The 21,561-nt window shown below is 53.0% G+C and overlaps 1 protein-coding gene across 2 annotated transcripts; it reads right to left on the minus strand.

Annotated features, from left to right (window-relative positions):
• Positions 1 to 537: 537 nt before the first annotated feature.
• Positions 538 to 6,123, minus strand: GPRIN2 (G protein regulated inducer of neurite outgrowth 2). 2 transcript variants are annotated; one of them, XM_050803882.1, is made up of 2 exons: positions 6,034 to 6,123; positions 538 to 2,236 (listed from the first exon to the last, which is right to left on the minus strand). In XM_050803882.1, exon 2 carries the CDS (start codon positions 2,228 to 2,230, stop codon positions 854 to 856), a length of 1,377 nt encoding a protein of 458 aa, XP_050659839.1. In that variant the 5' UTR covers positions 2,231 to 2,236; positions 6,034 to 6,123; the 3' UTR covers positions 538 to 853. The 2 variants fall into 2 exon arrangements, with proteins under 2 accessions (XP_050659839.1, XP_050659840.1); XM_050803883.1 differs by lacking the exon at positions 6,034 to 6,123 and adding an exon at positions 2,913 to 3,077.
• Positions 6,124 to 21,561: the final 15,438 nt, after the last annotated feature.

Here is a 21,561-nt window from a genome sequence, read left to right on the forward strand (position 1 = left end):
CTCAGGACAGCCTCTGACACAATGACCCTGGAAGCCTGGCAGCCCTCCGTAATGGTCAGCATCCTCCCCTGCCATCCACAACCCATGCCATGAGCTCAGCCGGGGCAGGGGCAGCCTCTGTCTCATTCACCACAGATCCACAGAACCCAGCACAGAGTATGGGCTCAGTAAATTCTCCTTGTACATGACTGCACTGACTAAACCGGGCACATGCTATGGGGAAACACCCTAGGCTCAGCCAGCCCTGGCTTTGAATCTCAGTCCCACCTCTTCAAGCTGTCCAGTGTGGGGCACAACGGCTACAGCCTTGACAAATGTCTGTCATTTCATCTGTAAACCAGGATGAAGAGGTGAAGACAGGACAAGCACAGTATGTGGTACACAGCAGGCCTCTGATAACATTAGTCCCCTTCCCTAAACCCCGGGCAGTCCCTGTCACTGGGGCCTCACACTTTATGTCGAGAATTCACTATTTCTCAGCACTGCTTTCAAATAAAGCCAAGAGTCTGAGGAGGCAACATGGCAGAGTTCTGAGGGTGGAGTGAACAAAAGGTCATTTTTTACAGAAAACTCAGGATCTCCCCTCTGCATAGTGCTAAAGCCCTGTCTCAAAGTTGAGAACCCACAAGGTGCAGAGATGTGGCCCTTCGAAATCAAGCCCTTAAGAAAACAGCCCAGCTGTGTGGGGCAGGAAGCCCCAGGCTGCAGTCCTGTGGTCCGGAGGCAGCCGATGTTCAGGTGAGAGATGTGCCCAGCTGCCGGTGGGTCCAGGGGGCACGGAGCCCCCATCATCCCTGGCCCAGGTCTAGGATAAAGTCAGTGGGCCCAGGCCAGCTCCAAGGGCCACAGCTCCTCACTCAGGGGCCGCACTGGAGCAGCCACAGCAGCTGGGGCGCCGCAGGGACTGCATGACAGCCCGCAGTGGTCCCCTCCGGCCCTCCACAGACAGGCTGTCCTCGCTGGTGGGCGCTCGCTGCAGCTGCTCAAACTGCATCTCCAGGTGCTTCTGGATGGCCACACCGAGTACCTCTGGGTCCACCGCAGCTCCGTACACCTCCCATGTCATGCCCTCAGCATCCCATCGCACATCCCGCACAGGGGACGGCATCTCCTCCAGGCTGGACCCCAGTGTTACCTCTGGGAACACATGCAGGGCTGCAGGTGCTTCCAGGGACGGACTGGTGGCCACAGCCTTGCAGGCTGCCACTGGGGCCGCCTGCACACCAGCATCCTGGGCTGACAGCAGGGATGCCTCTGCAGGGGCCAAGTCATTGGCTGAGGTCATGGTCCACACATCTTTGGTCCTAGAGCCAGGCTCTGGGACTAACCCGGTGGGACCCCAAGGGTGGGCACAGCAATGGGAGTGCCCAGGGAGCCCCCCAGACAACCTACAGTGGATCTTCACCCCATGCTGAGCCTGCAGCCCAGACTCGCTCACTGACGCCACTAGTTTGGGAAAGGCCAGGATCCCTGTGGCAGGTAGGGCATGGCAGCAGCCACCAGCTCCCATCTCCCTCACGCCACAGAGTAGAGCAGCTGGGGGCAGAGCATGGCAGGCGGTGGTAGCCAGCTGTTCAGCGGCTTTGGGCTCAGCTTGGGCACTGCTGCTGTGGGCAGTTGTGTCCCCCAGGTTTAGTGGTGGCACTGACGACTGACTCGCCCCCAGCATCCAGGCTGAGTTAGAAGTCCCATCCTCAGGAGCCAGGTCCTTTTCCAGGCCTGCAAGGGCCTGGCCACCCTGGCCAGAAGTACCACCCGGCTGCAGCTGAGCCCTGTGGACAGGGCTGCTGCCAAGGGCTGAGCAGCTGAGACTGGCCTTCCGAGCACCACTGTGTCCCCGCATCTGGGTGCTACGGACCAGGTCCGAGTGGCTCCTCTGCATAGCAGCAGCACTGGGGGCCCGCAGGCGACACAGGTCACCACCGCCCATGGTGGACACATTGCCCACAGTGCTGCTCCGCCAGTGGCCTCCAGCACTGGGTCGTGCCTCAGGGCCAGAGGCCCGCGCCAGCTCCATGCTCTCAGGCGGGTTCCCCTCTTCCTCCGGGGCCTGGGGTCTGGTGCTGGCCTTGCCCAGCTGGGCCTGCCACACGGTGCTGCTGGCACTCTTGCGGAGCTCTGGCCTCTGTTCCTGGCCTTCACCCAGCAGGCTGGAAGAGCTCTGGGACAGGGGCTGAAGGCGGGGGCTCAGGGGTGCCCAGGGACCCGGCTCAGGGCGGCTGGAGCTCATGGCTGCCTGCAGAAGAGAGAAAGGGAGGGAGTGGAGTTGAGTTGGGTGGCAGCACCTAAGCTGGTTCTACTGTGAGCTCCCACAGTGCTAGGTTCACCAGGGAGCCAGCTTCAGTCCCAGCCTGCCTGACTGGTACTTGCATACGGTTGTACACAAGGCGGTGACAAGACACCAGACACTTCAAATCAAGGTCATCTCACATTAGACACAAGGATGACACTGCAAATTATCTCATCATCAGTCCCAAGCACTTAGAATCTGCCCTTGGGTGGGGTCCTGGAGGCCGCCACTCTTTCCGCTCTCGACTCTTTACTGGCTGGCTTGTGTGGGAGGGGAAGGGAGAGGGCCAAGTCTGCCGGGGCTTTGAGAGCGAAACTGCAGCCCTAGGGGGTGGGGCTGTGGGATAACAGCTATTAGTCAACCAGTACGGAAGTACTATGGCCTCTTAACGGGCACAGCTGGACAGCCCAACACTGGGCTACTTCCTCCTGGGACTGGCAGTATCCAACTCACTGTGGACAGGGTCTCCTTGGTACAGAGTGGGAGCTCAGAGAAAGTTCAGGGGATGAGGGAGCAATGACTGGAGGACACTGAGAATCACCCTGGGCTTCCCCAACCACCCCCATCCTCCCTGGCCTAGCCTGGCTGAGCTGGCATGTCTCTAGGGTTCCCTGACTCCCACCTCCAGCTCCAGGGGCAGGGAGAGGCCCCACGCGTCAGCTTTTTCCATGAGGGACTCATTCAGCATCTGGTCATTGATTCCACAGCCATCTCCTGAGCCCCTACTGCGTCCCCAGCTCTAGGGCTAGGGAACATGGGATTCATTCAGACCTTTTTGTACTCTTGGGGACAGTGCAGCAGTGAGATAAGATGCCCACCCAGTACCACCAATCAGACCTACCCTGCATGACATTTAACCCCCCTCTTGCCCAGTGTACCTGCATCCTCACTGTCCCCCACCCTCCCTGCCATCGCTGTCACTTCCCCCAGCCATAAAGACTACCCTGGCCCCTGACCCAGCTGCAGCCTAGGGCAGCTCTGACCCTCTCCACCTCAGCGTCTCTTCCTGGGGCCCCTTTCCTGACTCTCCAGCCAGGCAGCCTTCATCCCTGACCAAGCACTGGGCCTGGATCGAACAGTTCGGCCAACTGTCAGCCTCCCCACCAGCCTGAAGTTGGCAAAGCCTGGCCTGAGGCCTGCTCCCCTCTGGCTGTCCAACACCCAGCACTGACCTGACATGTAGTTGGCACTCAGAGAATATCTCCTGTGTACCTAACCAAGAGAACAAGCAAATACAAGAACACACCCACAGAGGAGGGCGCTGAGTGCCAAAAATGGGGTCTGAGGGAGGGCCCCGCCAAGGCAGGAGAGCTCACTTAGGGCGAGAGATGAGAAAAGGCTTCCCGGAGGACCAGCCACATAAGTCAGGCCTGGAGTGAGAGAAGCAAGAACGTGTTCAGGTGGAGAGCAGGGTGGGCAGGAGGAAAGAGGCATGAGGGGAGCACTGGGGTCAAAGTGTCTGGGTCACCTTGGCCCTGGCCACAGCAGTGAATTAGGAAGAGCACTCTGGGGCTCCTTGACAGGCAGGAGAGGCTGGAGAAACAGGGTGGGGACAGGAGGCAGCAGCTGCATTTGTGCAATCCCAGTCCTGCCCTCCCACCCTAAGCTGATAAGGACTGCCAGGAAACAACCTCCCCGGCCAGGTGAGCAAGGCTACCCAAGAGGAAATTCGGGAAGGGCTGTGGGACTCGGTTTCTGTGTAATTACAAATGTCTTGGCAGCCCAGCACTCAGGAGACGGCTGGTGGCTGTTGAGCCACAGTGAGGATGATACTGGTGCTATAGTCCCTGAGACTCCAGCGCTGCACAACTTCCTGCAATGATGGAAAGATTCTACCCTGTGCTAATAGGTAGGTACCAATGGCATGTGGGTACCAAGCACTCGGCAGGGGGCCACTGCAACTGAGACACTGAATGTTTAAGTTTTATTTGGATCTAACTGGCCACATGAGGCTAATGGCTACTGTACTGGACTGTGCAGCTCTGAACACAGCATCAGCCTGGTAAGGATGTCCCATCCCAGCTGCTTCACGGGGCTGAAACCAGACTTGTCCCTGGGAGGATCAGGAAAAGGAGGAGTAGCCAAGAGAGGGTTCTGACCCAGACCCTGCCCTCAATGAGCTCTAAGATGGACATACAAACAAAGGAGGGCAATAAAGCCTGTAACAGCGATGGTAATAACAGCTGCCAGGGCCTGATCACTCGCCAAGGGCCAGGCATGTGCCACATCCTTTGCACACATTGTCTCATGTAACTGTGCAAGCAACCTCTTGAGACAGTCATTATCTCCATTCTACAGACAGGAGAATTCCATAAGCTCAGAGAGGCTTAGTGACCCCCAAGGGCACACAGCTCGGGGACATCTGAGCTCCTCTCCCCTTCGAGCACTGAGCAGGCCTGTGCCTCACAGCTCTCGACCTTTTTACTGATCTGGCCTGGCCCTGCCAATCGTGCTTATGACATGCCATGGAACAAGTCACTGAGTGGATCCCCACCTGCCCAACTGCTTCTTAGCAGCTCCTGAGGCTGCAAGAATGAGGAGGGCGGGAGGTGTTCCTCCTGACTGGGACAGCCCCTGGCAGGGAGAAAACCACTCATTTGCAGGTCCAAGACCCCAGGGAAGGCCCATCTGGACACCTACACAGCTTCTGGCCAAACCCACCACCCTCCCAGAGAGGGGGCCACAAACAGCCAGGCCAGCAGCCTCTGGCCCCTGAGGAGACAGGTGGAATGAGGTCCTCAGACCCCCACCAAGACCCACTGAGAAGCCATCAGCAACGAGCATCCCACTATGCCTGTCTCACCAGAGGGCTGCCCAGCACCCAGGGCTAGTCACCACCCAGAGACCCCTGTGGTGGGCTACTGGTTCCCGTCCCCCTTCCCCCTCCAAAAGTGGCAGGTGACAAAACTGAGGCCTGGAGAAGCTCAGAAATGTCAAAGAACACACGGCTGAAAGTTGCTAATTCAGAACCCCAAGGAACTGACCTGGCCAACTACAACCTGGCCTTCCCAGCACAGAAGGAAGGGCTCTGAGGGGAGCACTGCGGGAAAGAGGCTTCCATACTGCCTGTCACAATGCTGTGTACTAGGCCAGAGGAGGGGCCTCCCAGGGAGCCAGGTGTGAGGAGGAAGGGGCAGGGCTCTGCTTCCAATGGCGGCTCTTTCCCTTCCTGTGCATGTGCTCACAGGTGGACCCCTAACTTCTTTGAGCCTCAGTTTCTCCAATCTGCAAAACAGAAGTAAATCCCCATCCTGCAGGGTTGTTGTGAAGACTAAATGTGACAGCATGCGCACTGTCTGCAACAGTGTTTGTTAACAATAATCTTCTCTCTCCTCTCCCATCAAGAGCAGCTGAAGTTCACGGTATAACAAGTATTAGTACTGGGGGGCAGACAGGCCCTTTTCAGAAGCCATCGAGACACCCCATAGGTTAGCCTCGTCTTGCTTCCCATCCTCGCTACCTTCATCCCATCCTAGAATCAAGTCACCATCAGTGTCCCCAGTCTCCCTATTACCAAAGTAGGTTTCCCAGAGCCTATTTTAAATCTTAACCTAGGAGGCTACGCATGCATACAAGTCTAGAGTCTGCACTTTAAATGCCCAGAACGGCATGCCCACCCTGCCTTTATAACCATGCAGAAGGTTCTGGTTTTGCCCTAATGGGACCCTGCGAAGATCTTTTAGGACGAGATAAAGAAGAGGCATACAGAAGTATCTAAGACACTAGTGTTTTTTGAACGATACCTTAATGTTCTCTCTCCTGCCCCATTTGATGCCGAAGTTGCTATGGCTGTGGCCAATGTCCCGTGGCCAACGCCAGGCTGTCCTGCTGCCTCAGGTTCCACGTGTCGGCAACTGCAAGATCAACCACCTATGTAGCAATCAACCAATGTCATTTTGAGTAAAAAGCCCCCACTTCTCAGACACTTCCAGACTAGCCCAAACATAGAAACCGTTGGGTCAACTTAGAGAGTCCAGCTCCCACGATGCTGCCCCAGCAGAGGAACCCAGGCCTTTGGGATATGCCCAGGGGGACTACCAAGACCACCACAAGTGGACTCCATCTCAGACGACACTATGGCATCCATCTAAGTCCCCTCTTGGCTTTGTTCGTTTGTTTGTTTGTGAGACACAGTCTTGCTCTGTCTCCCAGGATGGAGTGCAATGGCTCAATCTCCGCTCACTGCAACCTCTGCCTCCTGGGTTCACGCGATTCTCCCACCTTAGTTTCCCGGCAGCTGGGACTACAGGCGAGCACCACCGCGCCCAGTTAATTTTTGTATTTTTAGTAGAGATGGGGTTTTTGCCATGTTGGCCAGGCTGGTCTCGAACTCCTGACCCCAGATGATCCGCCTGCCTCGGCCTCCCAAAGTGCTGGGATTATAGGCGTGAGCCACAGCGCCTGGCCCAAGTCCTCTCTTGTTAAGTGGCAAGCGTTTGGATGATGACTTATGTGTCCAGCAAAACCAAAATAGAAAAAGCAAACTTATACAGTCAGGCAGGAAAACTGGTTCTATGTTAAAATATGGACCTTACCTCTCAGGGACCAGGCAGGAATGCACACAACACAAACCCCCCATAGCACAGTGGGGATACAGCACCCTCCAGGAGGTGGTTTAATCCACCCCAGAGTGAACGGCGATTGATAGGAACACTCAGGGCCAACCCTGGGCAACGCAGCAGGCAGCATTCCTAAATGGAGGGTTTGGAGGAGACAAAACCTGCCCTTCACAATGAACGTGCCTTAAGGGCTACATGCCCCAGGTCACAAGCTGTGCCAGCAAAGGGTTCTGGGTTAACTGTGGGGTCAGTGACCCCATGGATGAGGCTCTGCTCACCAGGAAGAGGCCTAGGCGCCCAACATTCCTCCCCTGGGGAGGATTTGCCCACACTCCCTGGGGGGCAGCTAGGTGGAGAAGGTGCCTCAGCCTAGAAGCAGCCTAGGCGGCCGGTGTGTCCCCATCTGCAGGCTCACAAGCAGTTACGCCCCAGCCTGGGACACACAGGCCCGTTTGCAGTAACAGCGCCTACCCAGTTGCACTCTGCACGCCAAGCACAGGCCGCCCCTGCTGTGGGGCCAAAGGCCTGAACGCACCGCACCACGCAGCCTCGCCCAGCACAGCTCCCTTCCCGCCCCTGCTGCACAAAGCCCACCCGGACTTAGGGAGAAGGGGGCTCAATACGGGCCCGAAACGAGGCTACAGACCTTCTCAGAAGCAAAGGCAGCGACTGCAGGCAAATGGGGCTGTGGGCCGGGGTAAGGATGCGGGGCAGGAGGAGCCAAAGGGCAGCAAGGCTGGGGGCGGGGTAGGCGGCGCAGGAGGCTGAAGGAAGGGAAGAGGAAGAAGGGGAGAGGGAGGAGCGATGGCAGCAGGGGTGGAGGCCGAAGGAGACAGGGTCCCAGACAGACTTGTGAAAAATGGGAGGATGGGCAGAGGAAACGTGAAAGAGGGAACAAGACAGGGCAGGACAATGAGAGGCGGAGAGCGGGGAGTGCGATGCGGTCACCGGTGGCTCTGCGTGCTGGCCAGGGGCCAGGATGCCGGGGGTCTGAGCGCAGGAGCAGGGAGGAGTGGGTTCTAGGGCTCAGCAAGGGGGAGGTGCGGCCCACCACGCCCCCCGCCCCCACGGGCGCGCGCGGAGCCGGCCTCTCACCCTCTCGCCCGCCGGGGCCGCGCATGCCGAGGGAAGCGCTGCTCATGCGGCCGCCACAGGTGCCAGGTGCCGCGGCCCAAGATGGAGCCGGAGCCGACCTGGCCTGGGCCCGAGACGCCGCCCGCCGCCGTCGGCCTGGCCCGCGGAGCCAGCGCCGGGTACAGGGAGGGGCCAGCGGGGCCGCCGGCACCGGGGCGGCGGGAGGGGCGGCGGGCGGAGACCTCGCTCACCTGGGCCCGCCCCGCTCCGGAACCCGCCCCCGCCCCGCTGCGCCCCGGGACCTGCGTCCGCGCGCCCCCACTCCTCCTTCCCGACCCCTCCTCAGGCCGGGTCCCCACTGTCCTCGATCTTTTCGGCCCCGCGCGCACCACGACCGCCTGTTCTCCAGGCTGCCCGGCTAACCCCCAACACTCTCACTTCCCCGACGCAACCCCACCGTCCCGGGTGTATAGGCGCAGCTCCCCACAATCCTCCAGCCCCAGACCCAGCCCCCCAAGTCCACCTCCTCGTAGCCCCGCCCCCTCGCTCCAGTTCCCTTCCGCACCACGCCCCGCATTGAGATCTCCGCGCGGGTGGCTACCCCTTTCCTCTCGCCTTCGCCATCCCAGCCCCGCCTCTCACAATTATCTGGCTCCCGATCCCGCCCATGAGACCCCCTTCCTATAGGGCCCTTTCCTCTAGGATACCAGGCCTGGTCTCCACTAGCCTCGAATTTTCCAGCCCCAGGTCAGAAATCGTGGACCCACAGTCCCATCCTCGGAGCTCCACCCTCACGGACCCCAAACCTCACTCCAGTCCTTTGAGCTCCATGATTCTGGCCTGACCTGGCCCCCGGAGCCCTCCACCGCCCCCCAAGAGCCCAGCCTTGATAGACTCCTTCCCCAGGGTTGCATCTCCAGCCCCGCCCCTGAAGACCAGTAATCTACTACCCCTTTCCCCGCCCACGTGCCTCTACCCAGCCCAACTTGAGGCCTTCAGTCTCCCTGCTGCGCACCCCAACAGCGGGCGAGGGCAGTGACCGTGCGGGGATGAGCCACCTCCACCGGAGCCCGCCTTCTTCCCTGCAATTCTCCGCAGCGCCGCCGCGCCTTTCCGGTCCCACGACGCGGGGAGCCAGCCCAGGCCCTGGGATCGCCAGGTTCCACACTGAGGCTGAGGACCTAGGCGTACCGTTCCCTCAACGTCCCCCAGTTTCCACAACCGCTGGCCAGCTTCAGGGCACAGGGACAGGCAGCCCCGGCCTCCCTCCACCTGCAAGGGGTTCCTGCTGTCCACCCAGGGCCGCATGGTATGAGGTACTGTACTATCTCTGAGCTCCAGTATCACATAATTGGGTCGCAGTGAGAGGTAACAGCGTGCTGGCAGCCCTCGCAGCCCTCACTCGCTGTCGGCGCCTCCTCAGCCTCGGCGCCCACTTTGGCCGCGCTTGAGAAGCCCTTCAGACCGCCGCTTCACTGTGGGAGCCCCTCTCTGGGCTGGTGGAGGCCAGAAACGGCTCCCTCTGCTTGCGAGGAGGTGTAGCGGGAGAAGCGCTGGCGGGAACCGGGGCCGCTCGCGGCGCTCCCCGGCCAGCGCGAGTTCCGGGTGGGCGTGGCTCGGCGGACCGAGGTGCGCCGGGTCCCCCAGCAGTGCCTGCCCGCCGGCGCTGCGCTCGAATTCTCGCCGGGCCTCAGTTGCCTCCCCGCGGGGCAGGGCTCGGGACCTGCAGCCCGCCATGCCCGAGCCTCCCCACCGCTGTGGGCTCCTGCGTGGCCCACGCCTCCCACCCTGGTCCGCGACGCCAGGTCCCATCAACCGCCCAAGGGCTGAGGAGTGCGGGTGCATGGCGCGGGACTGGCGGGCAGCTACGCCTGCCGTTGGAGGGCGGGATCCACTAGGTGAAGCCAGCTAGGCTCCTGAGTCCGGTGGGGACTTGGAGAACTTTCGTGTCTAGACAGAGGATTGTAAAGGCACCAATCAGCACTCTGTGTCTAGCTCAAGGTTTGCAAGCGCACCAATCAGCACCCTGTCAAAACAGACCAATCAGCTCTCTGTAAGATGGACCAATCAGCAGGATGTGGGTGGGGTCAGATAAGGGAATAAAAGCAGGCTGCCCAAATCTGCGGGGGTCCCTGGCAATCTGCTGTGTTCTCCTCGGTGCTGTGGAAGGTTTGTTCTCTTGCCCTTTGCTATAAATCTTGTTGTTGCTCACTGTATGAGTGCATGTGGCCATTAAGAGCTGTAACACTGACTGCGGAGGTCTGTAGCTTCACTCCTGAAGTCAGCGAGACCACGAACCCACCAGAAGGAAGAAAGCCCGGACACGTCTGAACATCAGAAGGAACAAACTCGGGACACACCGTCTTTAAGAACTAACACTGCGAGGGTTCGTGACTTCATTCTTGAAGTCAGCTAGACCAAGAACCCACCAACTCCGGACCCACCAGTGTTGGCACTTCTCTGTTGTCGGCTGTCCCAGGACCCCTAACTTGTTGGCCCAGCCCTGTGCGGAGAGGTCTGCGCTCCTCCCTTCTAGTGCCTGCGAGCCAACGCTATCTCTAATTCTCCCTGTTTGGGGAGCAAAGGACCTCAGTTTGCTCAGAGAGATCCAGACTGCCCCAAGTAACCATCTCCAGCGAGGTCTGAGAGCAGCTCTGAGATTCTGGCAGATGGCTGCCGTTGGCCAAATGCCCACAGGGGTGTCCACGTCAGGTCCCAGGCTTAGTCCTCACCAGCACACACTGCGGGTAGGGGGATCCTGCTTAAAGGAGGCAAATAGGGGATTTGTCGAGGACACTACCCACTTCTGCCTCTGTCCAGGAATTAGGACCTCTGCTTCCACATCTTAGGCATCTTACTCATATTCCCTTTTTAGTGAAGTCAGCTGAGCCCCAAGAAGGGATGGACTGCTTGTGGTTACCCTGAGAGTTGGTGCCAGATCCAGGCCCCAAACCTGGGGCTCTCAGCTCCCAGGACATCTCAAGAACCAAGAACCTCACTGTGTGTGTTTCAAGGAAGCATTCTTGGGGCTGGGCGTCAGGAGATGTCTGCCATGCAATCTACCTGCGGACACAGTTGGCTGGCCCTCACCACCAGGGCTTTGCTTCTTGTCCAATTGGCCCCCTTCTTCCATTCATGCCCTGGCAAGGAGGCTCCCCTGGCTGTGGCAGCTGCCCCGGGAGAACCCAGAATGGGGAGTCAGACTTGAATTCCAATCTCAACTCCCCCACATATTCACTGGCTCTGCAACCCCACACCCAAGTAAAACTGTTCATCTCTCTGGGCATCAGTTTCCTCATCTGCAGGGTGGTAATAATTATATCTACATAACAAGGCTGGGGGAAGAGGGTGTTTGTGAATGTGTCCCGTGGAGTGTTATTGCTGCTATCAGTCACTTGATCAAATATTTACTGAGCTCCTCCTGGGTTGGGTCCTGGAGGTACAAGCTGCACTGCATGGAGAAAGGAGGGGATGGATATGTGTAGATTGCTTTGGTAGAGAGCAGCTCAGGCCTGAGGACCACATGGGCCAACTGCCATTTGCTGAGACTCTGAACCCTAACAGAAGAGGAATGAGTGTGGGGTGCACTCAGGAGTCCAGTGGGGGCACACTGGGATGTTTGAGGCACCATGTGGACAGGCGGGTTGCACATATAGGACTGGATGGGGTTTTTCTGTTTTCTTTCCTTGATTTGGGATTTCACTCTTGTCATCCAGGCTAGAGAGCAATAGTGTGATCTCGATTCACTGCAACCTCCACCTCCCGGGTTCAAGCGATTCTCCTGCCTCAGCCTCTTGAGTAGCTGGGATTAGGTGCCCATCAGCACACCCAGCTAATTTTTGTATTTTTGCTAGAGATGGGGTTTCACCATGTTGGCCAGGTCTTGAACTCCTGATCTCAAGTGATCTGCCCACCTCAGCTTCCCAAGGTGCTAGGACTACAGGCGTGAACCATCACGCCCTGCCAAGGACCGGAGTTTTTCAGAAGTCTGGGTGTCACGGACATGGGGTGGTTGCTGGAGTCACAGGGGTGGATAAGGTCTTCAGGGAAAGAGTAGAGTGAGGAGAGGGCTTAGGACCCATCTGTGAGTCACCTGGTGACAAAGGGTGGAGGAGCAGCCAGAAAGGACAGCAGGAAACTGGGACATCATGATGACACAGAGTGCTTGGAGCAAACGCCTTCAGTGAGGTGGCAGAGGCAGAAGCCACTGGCGTGGGTTGGGGGTGAGCGGGAGGAGAGAACTAGAGATGGTGCGTGTGCAGATGCCATAAAGAGGAGAAGAAAGGTGTCACTTGGGAAGGAATGTGGGGTCAAGAGAGGCATTTTTTTAATGCTTTTTTCTTTGTTTGCTTGCTTGCTTGTATTAATATGCTGCATCCTGTAGTAGGTTTCCTTTATTTCAAACAACCGAAAACAAGTCTGGTTAAGTTAAGCAAAAAGGGACGGCCGGGCACAGTGGCTCACACCTGTAATCCCAGCACTTTGGGAGGCCAAGCAGGTGGATCACTTGAGGCCAGGAGTTTGAGACCAGCCTGGCCAACATGGTGAAACCCCATCTCTACTAAAAATACAAAAAAATTAGCCGGGCATGGTGGTGTCCACCTGTAATCTCAGCTACTTGAGAGGCTGAGACAAGAGAATCGGGACACTTGAACTTGGGAGGTAGAGATTGCAGTGAGTCGAGATCACGCCACCATTGCACTCTCCAGTCTAGACAACAGAGCAAGACTCCGTCTCAAAAAACAAACAAACAAACAAAACAAAACAAAAGAAAACTTAGCTGGGCATGGTGGCATGCCCCTGTAGTCCCCTCTTCTCTCAAGGCTGAGGCAGGAGGATCGCTTGAAGCCAAGAGGTGGAGGTTGCAGTGAGCCGAAATCGTGCCACTGCACTCCAGCTTAGGCAACAGAGCAGGAGTCTAAAAAAAATTTTTTTTTAAAAGTAAGCAAAAAGGGGATGTGTCAAAAGATCGCAGGGAGCTCCAGATGCTAATGTTTTCATCTGTATTCTTCAAGGCAGGAGCCAGGTGACTCCAGATCCCGACAGGAGGAACCACTTGCTGCCCAGTGCCACCTCCATAGAAAGGTTTCCTGTCCATTGTCCTTGATGTGTCTCTCAACTCAAGATTCAAAATCCCAGTGGAGTGGCAGTTCATTTGGCTGAGCTATGGCCACCTGCCCTCTGCCCTTGGACCGACATAACTGGAGGAATACCTGGCCCAGTGCCTCTCTAGGAGCACCCACTGCCCCACTGAGACTGCTCACAAGAGTTTTTTCCCCGGCAGGGAGGTTGAAGCCTGAGTGACCAGAAACAAATATCCACTGCACATTGTAACAAACTGAGCACATTTGACAGCTAGGGAAAAGGACCCATTGAGAAGGAGTGGACGGGAGATACAGGAGCCAGAATTGCTACTGACAATAAGATCTTCAATGGGCTGAGATTCAGGAGTTCAATAGGAGGAAAGAGGTGACTTCTTTATGTAACAGCAGAGCAAGAAGAAATGAGGGGGGTAGTACTGAGGTACTGTAATCTCTCTCCTCTTGGAAAAGAAGGTTGCTGGCAACCTTAAATCTACATCCTCACATCTCTGGATCTAAACAACCCACAAATCAAGTCTTACTGACCCTACTTGACAGTCCTGGACCAGAGAGAGATCTCTTCAATTGGCCAGCCTGTGTCATTGCCTTTCCCAAGAGGGTGGGGCCCTGCAATAGGACTGACAGTGGGTCACAGAGACTAGGGAAGAGTTGTTCCCCAAAGGAAAGGGCAAGTTACCATTGCCAGACCAAGGAAACCTGACAATGAGCTGGCCCAAAGCACAAATGACCACTGGGGACAGCCTCTGTGCAAGTCTTAGAGGAAATGCTAAGTTGGAATGTATCAATGCCTAAGAAAGAGAGAGCTTTGATTCAGTTAAACAGCATCTGCTTTTCTAGCAAAAATATCTCTATGGTACAAGAGACCCCTCTAGCCAAAAGAGCCATAAATGAAAAGGCTGTCGTTTTGTCTGATAAAAAGATGCTGACTCCCCGGGACCTAGCATATAATAGATGCTTGCTGGCTGGATGGATGGATGAATGAATGAATGGAAGGCAGTTGATTCAGAAATACCTACTACTACCTCAGATTAGTTCCACAGACATTTTTCTGAGTCCCTAATAAATGCCAGTCTTGGGCTGGAAGCTGACAATATAAGCCAAACCAGAGGTGCCTCGACCCCAAAGCCTACATGATGGGAGATTTCAGGGGACCTGAGACATGCCCAAAGGACAATTAGGTCACAAGGATTGAAGGGAATAGAAGGGACTGGAGTTCTCAGAGGAGAGGCGTTGTAGTAGACATCTGTTGCTTTTTCAGCTCCCCACAATCCATCCCCCCTTTCATTTGGGGGGTCATCCCAGGACAGAGACTGCTAATTGTCCCCCAATACTTATTGTCCCCTTCTATAGTAATAGAAGTCCTCTAACCACCCAGAATAGCGACTACATTTCCCAGGCATTTGTGCAGCCAACGTGCCATAGATTAGGTTCTCAGCAGTGAGATGTTAGCAGAAATAATTTTTGCAATTTCTCGGTCACGCACTTCAGAAGGAATGTGCCTCGCCCCTTTCCCTCTCGCCTGGTAAGAATGAAGTCATGGTGTCAAGCCAGTTTGTATCAATCAGATGAAGCTAAAACCCTAAGGATGTCAGAGTGACAAAAGAGAAGGAGCCTGTGTCCCAACACTATGGTTGCCTATCAGCCCTGCACTAGTTCTAACTAGGTTTTCCGTGAAAGAGAAATTAACCACCAGTCTATTTCAGCCACTATTTGGGGTGAGTGCTCTCTTGCAGAAGGAAAGCCTGTATGCTAATTATTAGTAAAGGCTGTGTATTAATTATTACCAAGAAGGGCGGTGTTGCTGGTAGCAAAAGTGAAAACATATTTTAAATGCTGTACATAAATATGGTGGTCTGGAAATTCTGTTTATGCCATGCCATAGCAGTCGATCAACTGATTCCTGCAATAGCTTTCAAAGTCAGTGCTTTCTCTAAAGGAAACAGTTGGAAATTTCAGAATGTGGGTGTTTGCTGGATGCTTCTTGCCACTCTCAACAGAGTCCTACATGAGCCAGAAGAATGTGGACAGAGCTAGCCGCGAGGAAGGCAGACATGGAAGAGAATACAGCAGTGCTGAAAGAAGCTCCCTTTGCCTATGGGCTATAATAATCTCAGTTTAAAAGTTTTCAAATTTAAAAAAAATCTATGGCTTGTTAAAAACTCCATATTTGATAGCTTGATTCTTATATCTTGAAAGATTTTTAAAGTAGAGTTTAAATATAACTGACGTTATGAAATTCTGTTACATGTTCTATAGAGCAGTTATGTATCATAATGTAGGCAGAAATCAGCCATCATATAATTGTGAGCAGAAAAATGGTTAATTGGATTCTGTAAATGGGTATATTTTGAATTATGCTATATAGTACTTGCCCAAAAGCTTCATAAAAAAATACTGTGCCTGAAAATGGCATCAATTTATTAATAAAAAATATGACTTAAGTGATTTTCTAACAACATTTCAAAGGAGCCTCTATGGTTCTCAAAATGTTGCCATATAATAATATTCCTTTAGAATAAAATTATATTTATTAAAAAAAGAGAAAAATCTATTGCTTCTGTACCACAAACTGAGGCAGATACAGAATAATTTTCTGAAGAAGCAGGATTAGCAGGAGACAAGACTATGGACCCTAGTCTTTCTCAAACACTTGATTACGTTTTTCAACCTGACAATAACAGCTGCTCGGCCGCAAAGACCAGATCAAGGTAGCTGCCTTCCAGTCCAAGTTGAGTGCTTTGGCTGGTCTCAGGTTGAGAGGGAGATGAATGGATATAACATACAGGCTGATAAATAAAAGGCCACCATTTTTAGGCTTAAATACTGCTAATCTAAAGGAGGTTGAGCATCACCAAACCAAAAACCCAAAAATCCAAAATACTCTAAAATCTGAAACTTCTTGAGCACACATGATGCTCATTGGAGCATTTCAGATTTTGGATTTTCAGATTAGGGATGTTCAGCCAGGATAATGCAGATATTCCAAAATCTGAAATGTGAAACACTCTGGCCCCAAGCATCTCAGATAAGGGATACCCAACCTGTACTTGCCCCAGAGGATAACTAGCCACAAATAGGCAGAAAGCCAACTGAGATTTTCAGGGGCGTGTATTACCAAAGAAACCATGAGTCTGGCTGGTACAAGTCTGCATTTTTGACTCCTTAAAGCAACCAACCCCTAGCCACCAAATCTGCACATGCAAAAAGTGAGCTGCAAAAGCTATGCAGCCCAGGCCCAGTGTAGTGGCATGTGCCTGTAGTCCCTCCTGCTCTGAAGGCTGAAGTGGGAGGATTGCCTGAGCTCCAGGCACTCGAGTCTAGCCTGGGCAACACAGCAAGACCTCTCTAAAAAAGAAAAAAAAAGTTTAAGCTCTATAGCCTTAAGAGGGATACACCCTTTGATGCCCTTTAGTTGTGCCATAGAAGGCAGTGGACAAAGAGGGGACCACCAGGGTCCAAAGACATCTATCCCAGGGAATACTCCTGGAGAGAGACGCTGTCATCCAAGGACTCTGCTCCACTCCCTGGGAAGCTTCACAATTTCTGCCAGGATTTGATGGGTGTGTTTTTCCCTCTTCTGGATGGTTTCCCACCATGGTTATCTTATTTTTACTGACTGTTGCATATTGGGTGTAAGGAAGCAGGTAATGTATGTAAAAGTTCAAGGAGACCACACCATAAAGAACTGCATCCAGAGGCCTGGTGTGGTGGCTCACACCTGTAAACCCAGCACTTCAGGAGGCCAAGATGGGAGGATTGCTTGAGCCCGGGAGTTCGAGACCAGCCTGGGCAACATAGTGAGAACTTGTCTGAAAAACAAAACAAAGCAAAAACCACATCGGATCTCATGGTGCAGGCTGTCCCTCCGCAGATCCTAGGCTTGGAGCTGGACGCAGGCACTGGATGCAACTTTGGGGTGTCTCCCCTGGGGAGAGGACACATGGACATTTGACTGGCCAACGGGACAGGCTGGAGCTGAGATTGCTAATTGCCCCTGATCACACTCATCTCCTGTGTTTAAAGAATTATTGTTTTTTATCTGGAGATATGGAAATCCAGAAAAAAGACTGTTTCCTCACTTCCTAGAAGCTATATTTGGCCAAGTAACTGACCAGCAGCATTGAAGTGGGGAGAGGTGACACCTTTAACCAGAGGGGCGAGCCCTCCTCTTCCACCTTTTCCGTTTCCCCTGGCTGGGTAGTGGAGGTGATGTTGAAACATCTCACATCACAATACCCAGGAATGGAGAAGCAACAAGATAGGGGGGAAAAAAACTGGGCTCCCAGGCTACTTATCTGCAGGCAGGTGAGGGAGAAAGAAACTTCTCTCTTGCTTAAGCCAATCTTATTTGAAGTCTCCCTTCCAGCAGTTCAACATACATCCCACAAAGATACTACTCACCCTCTATCTCCTCTACGCCCTCTATCTCCTCTACGCCCTCTATCTCCTCTACGCCCTCTATCTCCTCTACGCCCTCTATCTCCTCTACGCCCTCTATCTCCTCTACGCCCTCTATCTCCTCTACGCCCTCTATATCCTCTACGCCCTCTATATCCTCTACGCCCTCTATCTCCTCTATGCTATCTCCTCCATGCTCGTGTGCTTTCGGTGGGTCTCAGAGGAGGGGTGCATGCTAGGCCCCAGCCAATCACTGCATCAGCTTCCTGGCCAGAGATTGTTCAGGATAGGTGTGTACCCCACTTAGATCCAATGATAAATAATTTATCTGGGAATCTCGAGAAAGAAACTCACTCTATTCCCCAAGAGAATGTGGGGACGAAGCAACCATCTTACACGAAGCCGGATACTGGAGCCGCCCAGAGGACAAATCAAGGATGTGCAGAAGCAAGTTCCTGAGAACATCCCGGGAGCCTTGACCTCAGTGAGGACTAAGGCTGGTCTCATCCCTTGACATCTCAATTAAGGAAGACAATACATTTCCTTTTTAAAAAATCAGTTTGCATTATATTTCCATCCTTTGCTACCAAAAGTGTACTTAGTGATACGCTGGTCACTGTGGGAGGATTACAGAGGCAACATGAAAGGGGAGTCTGCATTGGTCCCAGACCACCTGCAACTTGTTTGGGAGAAAAATGGATTTGTTATAAGGATGCATGAGGATTTGAACCAGAATTGAAAAGTCCTCAGGAATCGGCGAGACAACTTAAGAAATAGCCGTTGCTCCCTCTCTTCCTGGAGCTTCCCGGACCAGTTTCCTCCTGACCATGCTCTGCCAGCTGTTTCCACCAACCGGCACCCTCTCCTGATGCTGAATTTCTGCTGCTTTGAAACTGAGTCGCCACCATGCCAGCTCCTCCTAGTGGCACCTCTTCGTGTATCCTTCATGCTTCTTCCCTTGCAGCTGGCTGTCTTGCTCCTGCCATGTTTCTCAATTTCCAATTTAAAAAAGAGAAATTGGATAGACATAGGTCATCTTTAATGCCAGAAGAAAACTCACAAATCCTGACCAGCCAATGGATTCAGAGCCTGAGTCAGGTGCTTGCTTCCTCTTGTCCAACTGTCACATGGTCTAAAATAGGGCCACCTGCTGGCTGTCCCCTCCTCTAGGACTGTGGGCATGGCAGGTACCACCACTGATGTGTCTTGTATGCCTACACAGAATTATTGTATTAGGCAATACTCTTCCTGACTTCAAGAGGCAGGAACCCAACTCAAATTGGCTTAAGCACCAAAGGGACTTTTTGCTGTTTCTTGTAAGTCAAGAGTCCAGGGCAGCTGGGCTTGGCCAGAGCCACTGGCTTAAATGATGTCATCAGAACTGGCACCTCTCTCTTTTAGCCGGGTTCTCCCTACATAGTGGGTCTTGGGAACTCCCGGATTATGTTTATGTCCTCACAACTCTACGTTCATAGACAAGAGTTTAAGGAGAGAAGGACAGTGCCAAGTTAACTATACTAGCCATTACTGGCTTGTTTTGTTTTGTTTTGTTTTGTTTTTGAGACTGAGGCTTGCTCTATTGCCCAGGCTAGAGTGCAGTGGCGCGATCTCGGCTCACTGCAACCTCCGCCTCCCAGGTTCAAGCGATTCTCCTGCCTCAGCCTCCTGAGTATCTGGGATTACAGGCCCCCACCATCATGCCTGGCTAATTTTTATATTTTTAGTAGAGACAGGGTTTCATCATGTTGGCCAGGCTGGTCTTAAACTCTTGACCTCAAAAGATCCGCCCACCTCGGCCTCCCAAATTGCTGGGATTACAGGTGTGAGCCACTGTGCCTGGCTACCATTACTGTTGTTATGGCTCCCAAAAGTTGCCCACAAATTCCAGGTTCAAGTCATAGTAAACTAAGGTGGGCTACTGCCCAGCTCCTGACCACTCACTGAGGCCTACAGCATGGGATGCTCTGACTGACCAGGTCTGGATCAAATCTTGCTCTGGGGTTAAAAGAGAAATGGAACCACTGAATGTTGTCACCAGAAGCAGCAAGAACGGATGCTGAGCAGTCGAAAACAAAAAATGTCCTCTGCAATCTGCGGCATTGGTAGTCCAATGTTACACATACCCCTCTTATCATAAACACAGCTATTAAAATAGTCTTTCTCAAGGTAGGGCAGTTATACCATATACCACCAAAACCCTACGCATTCCCACTGCAACAGAAGACAACGCAGAACTCAGGTTCTCAACCAGTCGCTGCTTTCAGGTTCAGAACCTCTGGGGGATGTACTGTCCTTTCCAAGAGCTCAGAAAGAACTGTGGTAAGTGAAGCTCTGAGGACTTAGATAGCAGGACCCAATAGGCCTCTTCCAAGTGCCTCCACTGGGGTGAGTAAATTCCAATCAGTCCCCAATTATTCTGGCTTATTTCACTCAAGATTCAAGTGTCAGAGTGAAAGCATCTGACTAGCCCAATTTGCATTATGCACCCACCCCCTGACCAGGGGAGTGCAGAGCACAGTGCATCTGACGGAGGCAAGAACATGATTTCTGTTACTATGAGAGAGAAGTAAGGATGCTGGGCTAACATGGGAAATCCTCACTGAGTGGATTTCTCTGCCTCGATAATGATGTGGACACTGCTAATGAGCTAGCTGGTGTGTGTGCTGGGTCACCAGGCTCATATGTGGCAGCCAGGCAGCTCCAGATAGGAGGGTTCCCCAATGCCTGGGATCTGTGGACTCCCAATTCTTGTCTTGAGGCCCACTGGCACAGTTCTCACTTTGGAGAAATTGGGGCACTGTTTATGCCAGTTCAGGCCTAGGCCCTGGCTCCTCACTGGTCTGATCATGACTTTGCTTGAGGACTATGTGTGGACACTGCTGATTGCCGACCTGTGTCAGGATAGTCTGGGTTATGCTGCAATAGCGACCTCACAAAAATAGCAGTGGATTAATTAAACACAAGTCTCTTTCTCACCCTTGCTCTATGTCCATCATAGGTTGGCAAGAGGGCTCTGTTCAGCATGCAGCATCTTGGCACATGCTTTTACAGTCATCACATCAATGGAAAAGAACTTGGGAAACAATGTACCAACTGTCTTTTTTTAAACTTTTATTTCAGAATCAGAAGGTACATGTGCAGGTTGTTACAAAAGTATATTTTGAGGCTGAGGTTTGGAGTACAAATGAATCTATCACTCAGGTAGGAGCATAGTATGCAATAGGCATTTTTTAATCAACTCTTGACCCCCTCCCTCCCTCTTCCCTCTTGTGTTCCCCAGTGTCTGTTGTTCCCATTTTTATGACCATGCGTACCCAATGTTTAGCTCTCATTTAATAAGTGAGAACATGCAGTATATAGTTTTCTGTTCCTATGTTAAGTCACTTAGGATAATGGTTTCTAGCTGCATCCATGTTGCTGCAAAGGACAGGGCTTCATTCTTTTTATGGCTGTGTAGTAGTCCATGGTGTATATGCACAACATTTTTTCTATCCAACCCACTACTGATGGGCACCTGGGTTGATTCCATGATTGCTACCATGAATAGCGCAGTGATGAACATATGGGTGCATGTGTCTTTTTATGCACCAACTTTTAAAACTTCCACTAGAAAGTGATACATCTCACTTCTGCTCCCATTTCATTGGTCAAAGTAAGTTACACATCCATAACTAACCCCAAGGGTTGTACCACCTGCCTGGAAGAAAGAAAACCAAATATAGTGGCCAAATGCACACTGCACTAATGACAACCACTACCCAATTTCTCTCTCCTCTTCTTCCAAAACAGAGCACCAGTTTTGACTGGGATGACAATTGTCTAGCTAAATATATTTATCTTTCCTTGTAACTTCCTTGTATCTGGGGTTGGTTACATGTGACCTTGTTCTGACCAATGAGATGTAAGAGGGAATCACTAGGTAGGGGCTCCTTGGAAAGCTAGATGTGATGCCTTGAGACATAGCAGCCATGCTGTGAACATAAGGACAGAAGCCACACACTACAGAAGGTGAAGGAGGATGATGAGGGAGCCTGGGATCTTGAAACCCTTAAGCATCTGTACCACCCTGGGCTGCTGATCTCTGGGGTGCTGGCTACATAATAACAATAAACCCCTATCTGATCCACTGATGGTCAGG

The sequence above is a fragment of the Macaca thibetana genome, chromosome 9, assembly GCF_024542745.1.
Source record: "Macaca thibetana thibetana isolate TM-01 chromosome 9, ASM2454274v1, whole genome shotgun sequence".
Taxonomy (NCBI): Eukaryota; Metazoa; Chordata; class Mammalia; order Primates; family Cercopithecidae; genus Macaca; species Macaca thibetana.